General features: G+C 41.5%; 1 protein-coding gene across 1 annotated transcript; it reads left to right on the top strand.

Moving 5' to 3' along the window:
• Positions 1-26: 26 nt before the first annotated feature.
• LOC139375075 (pinin-like) lies at positions 27-5,306 on the top strand. The gene is made up of 9 exons (XM_071116500.1): positions 27-190; positions 783-854; positions 943-1,020; positions 2,105-2,180; positions 2,269-2,363; positions 2,468-2,543; positions 2,741-2,896; positions 3,082-3,220; positions 3,353-5,306. Exons 1-9 carry the CDS (start codon positions 78-80, stop codon positions 4,612-4,614), a joined length of 2,067 nt encoding a protein of 688 aa, XP_070972601.1. The 5' UTR covers positions 27-77; the 3' UTR covers positions 4,615-5,306.
• Positions 5,307-13,731: the final 8,425 nt, after the last annotated feature.

The raw sequence follows: 13,731 nt of genomic DNA, 5'->3' as shown, positions 1-13,731 counted from the left end.
CACCCAGTGATGCTTTGCGACGAGCGACCAACACTTAGCTGGCGTGCCCGCGAGGAAAGGCAGTTACTGTAGCTAAGATGGCGGTGGCAGTGGGATCTTTGCAAGCCCAGCTTGAGAAAGCGAAAGAGAGTTTGAAAAATGTAGACGATAATATTCGTAAATTAACTGGTCGGGATCCTAATGAATTGAGGTATGACAAAAATGCATTTTAAAACTTAAATTGTATTAACCTTTTCAGCATTCGTTCGTCCTCTAGCTAACTATGCTGAATAGCTAGCAACAAATGCCAATCCCACGACAAAAATGGCATCTCCCATTCTCGTGCATAACCAGCTAGCCGCTTGGTTGCGTGCCTGTGCTGTCGAATGGAATCGGCCGTGTGCTAATTGGCTAGCTAGCTGCAAGTACAAATACTTATGCAATTACTATAGTTAGGTAACTAACGTTACTGTTTTTTTACTTAGCTAACGTTATGTCCATATATTGTTCAACTGGTAAAGTTAGCAAGTTGGCTAGCTACTCGGTTGTTGCTCGCTAGTGTCCTTTGGCTGGCTAGTTTCGATTCAGTTTAATTTCCAGACTAGTCAGAGTAACTAACGTTACTTGAAGTAACAGTAGTTAGCTATGCCACATTGATTTATTTATCTTTTTTATTCTATACCCCCAACCCTGCCCCCTATGTAGCGTTGGCTACGTTTTTCTAAAAACAATGATAGTTACAGCTAGCTCTGGTCGATCTATGTTAAATGTAACGTTATGTAATTTCTCTGCTTTCCTTACAGACCCGGCCAAGTTAGACGGCCAACCATCCCAGGTGTTGGAGGAGGTAGGGGGCGAGGAATCAACTTGTTGAGGTAAAACACATTTCATATTTAGGCTTTATCTCCAACAGTATGTGTGATGTTTGTATTTCATTGAGCTTTATGTTGTATTTGTCTGCAGGCGTGGACTCTCCGACATCAGCGGTGGACCAGGAGGACCCCCAGTGAAACAGAGGGATATTGAAGGGGCCCTCCTGAGGTAAGAGTCATCTATAGATCTAGCCCATTTCCAGATGTAGTGGAGATGAGTCCATAGTCATGGGAAGTAGGGGTGTTACAACACCCCCTGAAAAAATCGTAATAAAAATGTATATAAAAACTAGTATCAATGGGCCTTGTATTAGGAATCCAGGCTGTAGGGAGTCCCATAGAGCGGCGCACAATTGACCCAGCATTGTCCGGTTTTGGCATTTATAGGCCGTCATTCTTAATAAGAATTTGTTGTTATTACTGACTTGCCTAGTTAAATAAAGGTTACATTTAAAAAGTAGTTGTTATTGTTATTATTAATAATAACTGACTGATATAGTGTCTGCAGCACAGGGATTTTTCTTTGACAAATGTAATGTTAGTTCGCTGGGCCTTTACTACTGCTGTATTAGTGGATCGATACAGCCATCTGCAGCGCGTGGGAAAGTTTTTTAAATTTTGTTTTATAAATTAGACAAATTTAAAACATTGCGTTGTCAGAACATGTAATTATTAAAAGTAAATATCCTCTATAAATCACACTGGGTATGCAGGGAGGTTGGTTCAAGTTGTCTTTCAATTGCATAATCTCCTTACTCTGCCTGTCCACTCTGTCTTGAGCTTGGTCTCTCGGTTGCAACAATTGATCAACTGGTACTGGCTCGCAGTGTGTTAGGATGTTTTAGGGATTAATCCAGCAAAATAACATTTCCAGATCTCATACATGTCCTCTAAAGAGATTAAGAATTTTGAAGGAAGTCATTTTTGCTTCCCTCATTTTCTAATGCCTGGTTGAGTAGTTAACAAAAAAATTCTAAAACCAGTGCAAATCCGCTAGTTACCGTACACAGGATGGATGCACAGACAAGTGACACTAATAGACACTGAGGATATTGACAAGGCAGATAGCCAGAGGGAGACTTATCTTGTGCAAGAACCCAACTTTCACTTAGTAGGCTGTCATTCCTTGTTGCATGATTATTGCAGTGGGCACTCCTAAAAAGGTATTGCCCTACACCTGGTGGCATTCAAATGGGTTTCTATTTGATGTGGCCTGTTAATCACACATTTGTGTTGCTCGTGTCTTTGTATAGGCTGGCCGGTGACCAGAGAGGGAGGAGAGATTCACGCCATGACAGCGACGCTGAAGATGATGACGATGTCAAAAAGGTAGACCATCATTATACACTCACTGTCTGACTCTTTTACCTTGATGTTTTAAGTGTCCAACTCTCCACTTGCCTTTGTCCAAACACAGCCAGTGTTGCAGTCATCAGTAGTAGCTACCTCCAAGGAGCGTACACGTCGAGACCTGATCCAGGATCAGACCATGGATGAGAGGGGGAAACAAAGGTAACATGTCATTGTACATGCTTAGGGAAATAATGGTCTTTAGTTTGCGTATCTCCAAGAAATCATGTAAATGTTATTCTTTGTTTTGTCCTTTTTCCCTATAGGAATCGACGCATGTTTGGCCTGTTGATGGGAACATTACAGAAATTCAAGCAGGAATCTAATGTGGCAACGGATAGGGTAGGAATATTGTTTACTCTTAACACTGGTGAACTGGTACTCTAATACAGTAAATGCATGAAAGTCACCTTACAGAATTAGCCTTCGAGCTAGCTTGGTGAAAATTATTCCAGCTGTTAGGATATAGTTTGGAATATTTGCTAATGGGGAAATTGTATGTGTGAATTTATATATATTTTTGATCTATCTCTTCTCAGCAAAAGAAACGCATTGAGATTGAACAAAAATTGGAAGTTCAAGCTGAACAAGAACGCAAAAAAGTAGAGGGCGAAAGACGAGAGCTCTTTGAGGAGAGGCGTGCCAAGCAGACAGAGCTGAGACTGTTGGAACAGAAAGTGGAGCTTGCTCAGTTGGTAAAGACTTTTCTTGAAGCTTGAAAGCAATATTCAACCTCATTGGTTGTGCTGGTGCCAAAAAATAAAATGTTTTAATCTGTAATAACATTGCACTAAGGTGAAATGAAACATTTGTGTGTGTGACAGTTTTCACAATATGTAGATGGGACGGTTGAATGCTCATTAACCTTTTTGTATTCTAGCAAGAGGAGTGGAATGTGCACAACACAAAAATTGTCAAGTACATCCGCACAAAGACCAAGCCACCCATCTTCTTTCTGCCTGGGAGGATGTGCTCAGCCACTCAGAAGCTCTTAGATGAGTCTCAGAAAAAAATGAATGGTAAGCAATTGTGCAATTTGCCAAATTATTCTGCCCTCCAACAAGTAGCCATAATACACTTCCTATCCTTGGTGTGCATTGTGGTGTCACTGAATCTGTTTAAAAATAAATAAAAAAAATCCCTGTTTTCAGTTATGTTTGAGGAGAGACGCGAGGCATTTGCTGAACATCTGAATAAGATGGAGGCTCGGCCTCGGCGCCAGTCTCAGAGGGACACCGCTCTGGGTAAGGACCTGAAGAAAGAAGATCGAGAGGAGGGTAAGCCCACGGGTCAGGTAGTCAAAGTGACAGGTAACCGGTTTGATGTGGAGATGGAGGAGGAAGATGAGGCAACAATAGAGGAGGAAGAGGGGGGTGAGGGTGTAAAGCATAAGGAGGACAGAAAGAAAAAGCCAGTAGAGAAAGTCGAGGAGCAGGAGTCTAAAGCAGATGAGATGGAGGAGGCTGAGGAAGACAGTCAAGACACTAGAATAGTGGAGTTTAGAGATGTGGGGGAGCAGATGGAGGGTACTGTACTAGTGAGGGAGGCTGAAGGGCAGGCCAGGGACGGGGATCAGAAGATGGAGGATAGTCCAGTGGAGGTAGGTAATGAGAAAGGAGTAGAAGAGCAGCAACCGGTTAAGGCAGAAAAGGAGCCCCTTCAAGGTCAGGACCTCACAGCTGTGTCAGACGGCCAGGAGAAGAGCATTGAAATGCAACCAAACAAAGATGAAGAGCCACGTACAGAAGTGGCCACACCCCTGCTCTCAGAGTGCAACCCTCGTGTGGAAGTCTCTGATGTAACATCTATGGCACCTGAGGTTCAGATCCCCCTACTGGAGACTGAAACGGATCCAGAGCCGCTCACAACCGAGCAGAGCCAAGAGGCTGATCAAGGTGCCATAAAGCAGACCACTAATGCCCAGCCTGCCCAGGCCCAGGATGATGCTGCGGCTCCCAAGGAGCTGGCGCCTACGAGCAAGGAAGCCAGCAGGGGACTTAAGAAGTCAAAGGACAAGAAGGGAGGTGGTGGTGGCAGAAGCAGCAGTAGCTCATCTAGCAGCTCCTCCGGCTCCTCGTCCAGTGGGAGCTCTGGCTCCTCCTCTAGTGGCTCCTCCAGCAGGAGCAGCTCCTCCAGTGGCAGCTCCTCCAGCTCTTCTAGCAGGAGCCGCAGCCGAGGGAGGAAGGACAAGAAACGTAGGAGGCCATCCGAGAGGGACAGGGAGAGGAAGAAGGCAGTAGTTGAGAGGAGCCACAAGTCATCCAAGGGCAGTGGTCGTGAATCCAAAGGTTCCAAAGATAAGAGCTCCAAGTCTGACAGGAAGAGGACCACCTCTGAAGGCAGCCGGTCAGGGAAGAGGTCCTCTCGCGGCGACAGGGATCGCAAGTCAGATAGGAAGGAAAAGAGGCGTTAAAGTTGAGTGCGTTCTGCTGTCATGTCATGCTTAGTTTTGTTTCTACTTTTGATAAATACATTTTCGTAACTGAAAGGTTGTGGATTTCCTTAAATGCAATTCACCAGAAGAGGGAAGCTAAACTGCCTCAGTGTATTTTCTTCGAATAATGTGGGTTTTTAATCATCAAGCTTTTTCTCTAGTCACCAGTCAGTTTTGACATGGTCTTGCTGCTCTGGTTTCTGGACTTCTTTTACCTCGATTTTTATTTTATTAGACTTTTCTATTGTCTGCTTTTACTGTAATTGATGCATCAAGTTTACATTTTCTCTCCCATAAATGTCTTTACTTGTTCTAAAGCATAGGAGCAATGAGAATAGGGTGGGTTGCATACTGGGTATATTCTCTGAATCCAGTGTTGGTGGTAATTGTGCATTTTCAGTTGTATAGTGTTGAACACTTGTAACCTACAGCTTTTTGATCCATATAAAGCCAGTCTGACCATGCACAATGTCTAGCTATGCATTGTTGAAGACACTTGTTTTGGAAAGTGATGTTAATATTTTTTTTGTCCAAATGAAACCTAAGCATATTGAATAAAAAAACCCATGATTACTTGTCTGTTGACTTGACTTGTCTGAAATGGTTCCATGTCAATGCTCCAAGATATTTTTGTACAGCCTGTTTCATTAAATGCCACATGCAAATTAGGATGCTGAACTCCTGACTCCATGTATTTCGGAGTGTCGCTTTAGGATGTTTTTAGATGAATAACTGATGAAACATGTTTCATAGAATTCATGGATAGACCCTCTGACGGACTAGGACTTTATTTTTACATTGATATATGGAGGATGGTGTTCCAGACAGACGTTCAATCTGTAATGTCATTCATTTCCATAGTTCCAGCCTTCATACCGCTGTCTGCCAAGTGACTTGATGGAAGGTAGTCCTATTTGAACATGGTGCAGGCAGAGAGCAATGTGTTTCTCAAATGCTATTGCTAGTTATATTACTTAGATAAAGCGATTTGAATGAGTCCAGTACTAAATGTACAGATGGACAATTTAAGTTTGTAGATGACTGACCACCCTCTTCATAACTGGCATATAAATGGAAATATTAATACAAGGTTATTGGGTAGTGTGACTGCATACAAATGTAGTTAAACTGTACAAATCACACTGGATGCAAAGGCGCTAACAATGTCTCTGAAATGTAAATTCCCAGAAAGTTGAGACGTTTAGATTTTATAGATGTTTTGTGCCGCCAGTCCTTCGTTCTAGTTATACCAGAGACACAATACTTGTGAAGCCCACTTGGTGTCAGTAGTGCCTCAGTGAGTTTCTGTTGCTGACTCACTGGCTGCGTTTACACAGGTAGCCCAATTCAGATTTCTTTCCACTAATTGATCTTTGGAACAATAGGATCGGCTCATGCCAATAACTGGGCAAAAGATCAGAATTGTGCTCCCTGTGTAAATGCAGCCATTGAGTACTCGTGGACAAACTGAATGCTAGAATCTTTTGGTTATAAAAAAAAAAAAAATGTAACCTTTATTTAACTAGGCAAGTCTGCTCAGAACAAATTCTTATTTACAATGACGGCCTACCTAGGCCAATTGTGCACCGCCCTATGGGACTACCAATCACAGCCGGATGTGATACAGCCTGGAATCAAACCAGGAACTGTAGTGACGCTTCTTGCAGTGCCTTAGACCGCTGTGCCACACAGGTGTCCACATAATCAATTGCAATGTTGTTCGTTATCTTTTAACTGTATAGAATATTTACTTTTGATTTGGGGTCAGTGCAAGGATAAAGGTTGTTTACTAGGCCTGCTAGTGGATAGTGAGGTCCAGCTGTGTCCCCAAGATCTCCCCCTGAATCGCTGTAGCCAGGCAGATGTTTCCCCTAACCCTTTGCTCTGAGTTGTTCTTGTTGAAACCATATACTGTGTTGCCATGTATGTAATACAATATATCTAAACAAGACTCCTTTAATATAACTCTAACTTTGTTTCTCCTCCATTGCCCACTCATCCCCTTCACGCCGGCTTGTGCATTGGGCAGCAACAAAGGCATTCCATTTTTGTCTGTTTCTGCCCATCTTCTCCACCGTGCCCCAGCTCTGCTGATGTTGTTGGACCTCGGTCTTGATTGTTCTCCACCACATTGTCTTGAGCTTCCACCTCTTAGTGCCTTCAAAAAGTATTTGCACCCATTTACTTTATCCACATGTTGTTGTGTTATAGCCTGAATTTAACATGGATTAATTTACAATACCCTACCATATTTTTAGACTTTACATTTTTTTTAAAGCTAAAATGTCTTGAGTCAAAAAGTATTACACCCCATCATTATGGCAAGCCTAAATAAGTTCAGGAGTAAAAATGGGATTAAGCCACGTAGGTCTAATAATAGTGTTTAACATGATTTCTGAATGACTACCTCATCTCTGTACCCCTACATACAATGATCTGTAAGGTCACTCATTTGAGCAGTGAATTTCAACCACAGAGTCAACCACAAAAACCAGGGAGGTTTTCCAATGACTCACAAAGAAGGGTGCCTATTGGTAGATGGGTAAAAAAAAAAAAAGCACCGCACACATTGAATATCCCTTTTAGCATGGTGAAGTTATTAATTACACTTTCGATGGTGTACCAATACACCCAGTCACTATAAACATACATGCGTCCTTCCTAACTAATTTGCCAGCAAGGAAGGAAACCGCTCAGGGATTTCAACATGAGGCAAATGGTGACTTTAAAACAGTTACAGAGTTTAATGGCTTTGATAGGAGACAACTGAGGATGAATCAACAACATTGTAGTTACTCCACAACACGAACCTAATTGACAGAGTAAAGGACTAAGCCTGCACAGAATAAAAATATTTCAAAATATGCACCCTGTTTGCAATAAGGCACTAAATTAAAACAGAAAAAGATGTGGGCAAGAAATGAACTTTATGTACTGAATACAATGTGTTATGTTTGGTGCAAATCCAATGCATCACTGTACGGCTCTTCATATTTTTAAGCATAGTGGTGGCTGCATCATGTTATGGGTATGCTCGTCATCGGCAAGGACTAGGGAGTTTTTTAGGAAACAAATAAACGGAATAGAGCTAAGCACAGGCAAATCCTAGAGGAAAACCTGGTTCAGTCTGCTTTCCAACAGACACTGGGAAACAAATTCACCTTCAGCAGGACATTAACCTAAAACACAAGGCTAAATATACACAAGTTGCTTACCAAGACGACATTGAATGTTCCTGATTGGCCTAGACACAGTTTCGACTTAAATCGTCTTGAGAATCTATAGCAAGACTTGAAAATGGCTGTCCAGCAATGATCAACAACCGACTTGACAGAGCTTGAATAATGTAAAAAAAGAATAATATGCCAATATTGTATAATCCAGGTGTGTAAAGCTCTTAGATATTTACCCAGAAAGACTCAGCTGTAATTGCTGCCAAAGGTGATTCTAACATGTATTGGTGTCTCAGGTGTGTGAATACTTATGTAAATTATATATTTCTATATTTAATTTTCAAGCAATTTGCAAAACTTTCTAAAAACATGTTTTCACTTGGTCATTATGGGGTATTGTGTTTAGATGGTTGAGAAAAAAAAGACATGTAATCCATTTTGAATTCAACAAAATGTGGAATAAATCAAGGGTATGAATACTTTCTGAAGGCACTGTAAATAAATTTGATTTAATTTAATTTGTACGTATGCCTTCTGGAGTCCAATGGACAGCTATTCTTGGGATGGAGTCTGCACTCTTTCTCAGGACCTGTCCAATCCAGGAGGGTCTCTTGAGTATGGCTTCCTGCTTTGTTTGTCTAAGGAGGTTGGTGTTTGATATTGTGTTTGGCCAGAAGATGTGCATGATTCTCTGGAGAAGACCGGGGGTGTGTAAGGGACAAAAGTGAGTTGTCAGCTGTTCTTTCTCCCGGCTCATTAGCGTCCTGCGTCTCTGATGAGGCCGGATAATGCAGCCCTTCTATTGATCCTTATCCTCCCTCCCTCCACCCAACAGCCAACTGACTGACCCACCGGAAGAAAACTGCTGGATAAACAGTACCAGACCTGGGTTCAAATACTATTTGAGCTTGCCTTGCACAATGGAAACAATAGAATAGTGTTAAAACTGAACCCTGGCACTCCAGGCTGGCGTGAGAAAACGGTCATAGTATTTGAAAGATCTTCAGGTCTCAATATTTCAGAAGTGAAGTAAGTGGAGTAAGGGAGTGCTGGGTAGGGGAGGGACTGAGTGACCAGCTTGATAAACAGATGTGGAATAATAGGCTAGTGACAAGGCAAAAAAGAGTACTGTAGTTCCAGTAGGTAACTACATAGCAAAATAGTAATGAAGTACAGAAAACAATACCTAGATTTGAATTAAGTTCAACTACAATGAAGCTACTACAAAATGTAGTTAATTTACTAGTTAAACTACATGCAGTTCACTTCTCCCCAACACTGGTAAACACAGAGATACATAGTTTGATGTCTTCACTATTATTCTACAATGTAGAAATAGTACAAATAAAGAAAAACCCTTGAATGAGTAGGTGCATCTAAACTTTTGACTGGTAATGTAAATTGCCCAGGTTTTTTATTTTTATTATGTCATTCTGTCTTTAAAATTGTTTCATGTTTCATGTTATAACTAGGACTATGAGCACTGCCATGCCTCTGTTATGTTTGATTAGCTGAAGCCAACTACCTTTTCAATGTGTTAATGTTTTTTATGAAACAAGGACAAAGGCTTGTGTTTAGACAGGCAGTCCAATTCTGTTAATTCTTTCACTAATTGGTATTTTGACCAATCAGATCAGCTCTGAAAAAAATCTGATGTGATTGGTCAAAAGACCAATTTGTGGAAACAATATCAGAATTGGTCTGCCTGTGTAAAGGTAGCCATAGTAGCACAACCAAGTTGCAGGAAAGGAACCTTTAATACAACAGTCAGCCACTATAGCAGGTCTATGTGTGTCCTAACAGGGTGAGGAGACAAAGTAGCCAGTTGTGGTTGTAGTTCTGGGGCCTTACCCAGTTGAACAGCTAACTGGTCATTCTGGGCAAGATGCAGCGACAAGGGCAGTATCCTTCCTGTATGACTGGAAGGGTATTCTGGACTGACCAATCTCCATAGACAAACATTGGCAGTAGAATGGCTTTACTGAAGAGCTCAATGACTTTTAACAGTCATAGGATACCACCTTTCCAACAAGTCAGTTAGTCAAATTTCTGCCCTGCTAAAGCTGCCCCGGGCAATAAGTGCTGTTATTGTGAAGTGGAAACGTCTAGGCTCAGCCGCAAAGTGGTAGGCCACACACAGAATGGGACTGCCGAGTGCTGAAGCACGTAGCGCGTACAAAATAGTCTGTCGTCAGTTACAACACACACTACCGAGTTCTAAACTGCCTCTGGAAGCAACGTCAGCACAAGAACTGTTCGTCGGGAGCTGAAATGGGTTTCCATGGCCGAGCAGCTGCACAAGCCTAAGATCACCATGTGCAATGACAAGCGTCGGCTGGAGTGGTGTAAAGCTCGCCGCCATTGGACTGGTAGTAGAAACATATTCTCTGCAGTGATGAATCACGCTTCACCATCTGGCAATCCGATGGATGAATCAGGGTTTGGCGGACGCCAGGAGAATGCTACCTGCCCGAATGCATAGTACCAACTGTAACATTTGGTGGAGGAGGAATAATGGTCTAGGGCCATATTTCATGGTTCCGGTTAGGCCCCTTAGTTTAAGTGAAGGGAAATTTTAACACTAAATCATACAATGACATTCTAGACGATTCTGTGCTTCCAACTGTGTGGCAACAGCATAACAATGCCCCCGTGCACAAAGCGAGGTCCATACAGAAATGGTTTGTCGAGATCGGGTTGGAAGGACTTGAGAATCCTTGAAGCACAGAATCCTGACCTCAACCGCATCAAACACCTTTGGGATGAATTGGAACGTGACTGCGAGCCAGGCCTAATCGCCCAACATCAGCGCCTGACCTCACTAATGTTCTTGTGGCTGAATGGAAGCAAGTACCCGCAGCAATGTTCCAACATCTTGTAGAAAGCCTTCCCAGAAGAGTGGAGGCTGTTATAGCAGCAAAGGTGGGACCAACTCACTATTAATACCCATGATTTTGGAATGAGATCTTCGACGAGCAGGTCTCCACATACTTTTGGTCAGATGACATTTTGGCTGTTGAATGGCCTCCTGATATGTGGAAGTTCCATGAAGTCTCTGTCTTTATTAACTGAATGTTTTTCCTGGTTTTCTCCTGTTGGGTATGGAAAGTGTTACATACAAAACACAAGTGTTAAAAATACTGCATTTTGGAAATACATGACCATGTTTTTGTTACTGTATTGCATTTGTGTGTGTTTATTTTTGTATATTTGAGTAGGTATACATTAAAACCTCTTGGAACTCCCCATACCGGATCCGGTATCAGGAATACAGACTCAAGCTCATTACCATAACGCAACGTTAACTATTCATGAAAATCGCAAATGAAATGAAATAAATATGCCATCTCGCAAGCTTAGCCTTTTGTAAACAAAACTGTCATCTCAGATTTTCAAAATATGCTTCTCAACCATAGGAAAACAATAATTTGTGTAACAGTAGCTAGCAAACAAAGGATTTAGCGTTAGCATAGCGTTAGCATCCAGCACGCAACATTTCAACAAAAACATAAAAGCCTTCAAATAAAATCATTTACCTTTGAAGAACTTCTGATGTTTTCAATGAGGATACTCTCAGTTGGATAGCAGATGCTCAGTTTTTCCAAAAAGATTCTTTGTGTATTAGAAATAGCTCCGTTTTATACATCACATTTGGCTACCAAAAAAAAACCGAAAATTCAGTCCTCAAAACGCGAACTTTTTTCCAAATTAACTCCATAATATCGACTGAAAACATGGCAAACGCTGTTTAGAATCAATCATCAAGGTGTTTTTCACATATCTCTTCATTGATACATCGTTCTTGGACACATGCTTTCTCCCCTGAATCAAATGGTAAAGTGGAAGCAGCTGGCAATTACGCACCGAATTCGACGCAGGACACCAGGCGGACACTTGGAAAATGTAGTCTCTTATGGTCAATCTTCCAATGATATGCCTACAAATACGTCACAATGCTGCTAAGACCTTGGGCGAACGACAGAAAGTGTAGGCTCATTCCTTGCGCAATCACAGCCATATAAGGAGACAATGGAAAACAGAGCTTCAGAAATTCTGCTAATTCCTGGGTGATGCATCATCTTGGTTTCGCCTGTAGAATGAGTTCTGGGGCACTTACAGACAAAATCTTTGCAGATTCTGAAACTTCAGAGTGTTTTCTTTCCAAAACGGTCAAGAATATGAATAGTCGAGCATCTTTTCGTGACAAAATATCGCGCTTAAAACGGGAACGTTTTTTATCCAAAAATGAAATAGCGCCCCCAGAGATCCAACAGGTTAATGTAACAATATTTTACAACTCGCTACAGTGTAACACTGAAAATGCAAAAGGCATAAACCTTCTTATGGGATATTCATAGTAGTGTTTTGTGTTGAGCACATCAGTGTGTTGTTGGTTGGTAGACAGATGTATTCATATGATACATGTGTGTCATTTTGCTGCAAAAAAAAACATTTTGGAAAGAGAACAGTTTTGAATGCAGTGTTTGCTTTTGCTAGAGATTTGTAGAGTTTTTTGCTTTTTGTGTTTAGGGTTTTGGGAAAATGAGCCAAAGATTCAGCAAACGTGTGTAAACAATTGTGGAAAACTGTAAACCACCATATATATAATGGTATTGTGGCAGCCATAATGTATTTGGAGTCAAATGTGGGCGGAGCCACCTTACGTAATTGCAAGAGGCTAAACATATAAAATCCACAGAGGAACCTTTTACTGAAAAAAAAGAGACAATTTTCACTGTTTCAGCCCACTTGTTTTCCTTAGAACAGATTAGATTACAATACCCACAAAATCAAAAAACGTGTAACTGTACGTATTTTTGTCATACAGGACCATGCAGCACTGAATGAGAGCAAGTTGTCTATTAATCAGCTACCAAAAAGCCAAGCTTACTTTCATAAATATTCATAGTTTATATTTCCACCTATTGTAGCTCTGTGTTTACAGGTCTATATTTCCAAGATGCATTAAGATATCCTAATGCTGTTTATTTGTGTATGTAGTGCAGACAACTGACTACTTGTATTCCACATTAGCAATATCAGAGCTTGCAATATTGGGTTACACGAGCTTATGTCCCCCACAACCAGGCATTCACTTTTTGAGTTTAGAGCGTGTCACAATATCTATCAATTTAACCACGTTTTCGGGTAAAACATATTTTTCACAACCATCCATTTCATAAATCGCAGACATTACAGATGTATAAAAACATGGTTGTTCATCTCAAAAACTAAAGCCCTTTTTGAGGATTGTCCACAAGCCTATAAGGGACGGTTCTTGGAGAGCTGCCCATCAGGACAGTTAAGGTGCTGGGGTGTAGGGGGAGGCAGGGTAGGGGGGGTACTATGGTAGAGGGGCAGTGTGAGTGACCAGCCTGATAAACAGGAGTGGGTTATGAAAAACTTTATGTATTTGGTTCCTGGTCTTACTACAGAATCAGGTAATTGTGACTGTGTGAAAGAGGCAAGCTATTGGAGAAATGACGTCAACAATAATTTGAGGGTTTAATAATAAGTTACGATACTTCTCTTCTTGGCCCTTCATCATCATCATATACAGCGGAACTGAATGATCTAATCCTCCTGACTCTTGCATTTAGGTGTTCTTTGAGCTCTAGTACTTTCTCAGTGGTCAGCTGTTTTGAGAGTAGTCTGATTTTCAGATCAATAGTGAGATTTTTCCCTTCAAGCTTCAAAGCCGAGGGTGGGTGGGGGTAGAGCTGGGCTTAATGAGACCACAGGGCTCTTTAGAAGCTGCTGTGTGTCCCCTAAAGCTAGCTCAAACTAGCTGGAACACACTACGGGTGTGTTCCAAAATGCATACTTGTGTTCTATCTAGACTAGAGTGTTTAGCGAGTCCGGAAGTAAACTGTCATTTTTCAAGGGCGATTCCAAACATAAGAACGCGAAAAGGCAAGTACTA

Source organism: Oncorhynchus clarkii, chromosome 19 (genome assembly GCF_045791955.1).
Source record: "Oncorhynchus clarkii lewisi isolate Uvic-CL-2024 chromosome 19, UVic_Ocla_1.0, whole genome shotgun sequence".
NCBI lineage: Eukaryota > Metazoa > Chordata > Actinopteri > Salmoniformes > Salmonidae > Oncorhynchus > Oncorhynchus clarkii.
Note: the sequence above shows the minus strand (reverse complement) of the source record. Positions and strands in the feature narration are given on the sequence as shown.

What these genes read in the sequence shown, in the direction of transcription:
- LOC139375075 (XM_071116500.1), top strand. Translation starts at nt 78, where the DNA reads ATGGCGGTGGCAGTGGGATCTTTGCAAGCCCAGCTTGAGAAAGCGAAA. An exon ending in CGGGATCCTAATGAATTGAG is followed by an intron (nt 191 to 782) that starts GTATGACAAAAA and finishes CTTTCCTTACAG; the next exon opens with ACCCGGCCAAGTTAGACGGC. An exon ending in CGAGGAATCAACTTGTTGAG is followed by an intron (nt 855 to 942) that starts GTAAAACACATT and finishes ATTTGTCTGCAG; the next exon opens with GCGTGGACTCTCCGACATCA.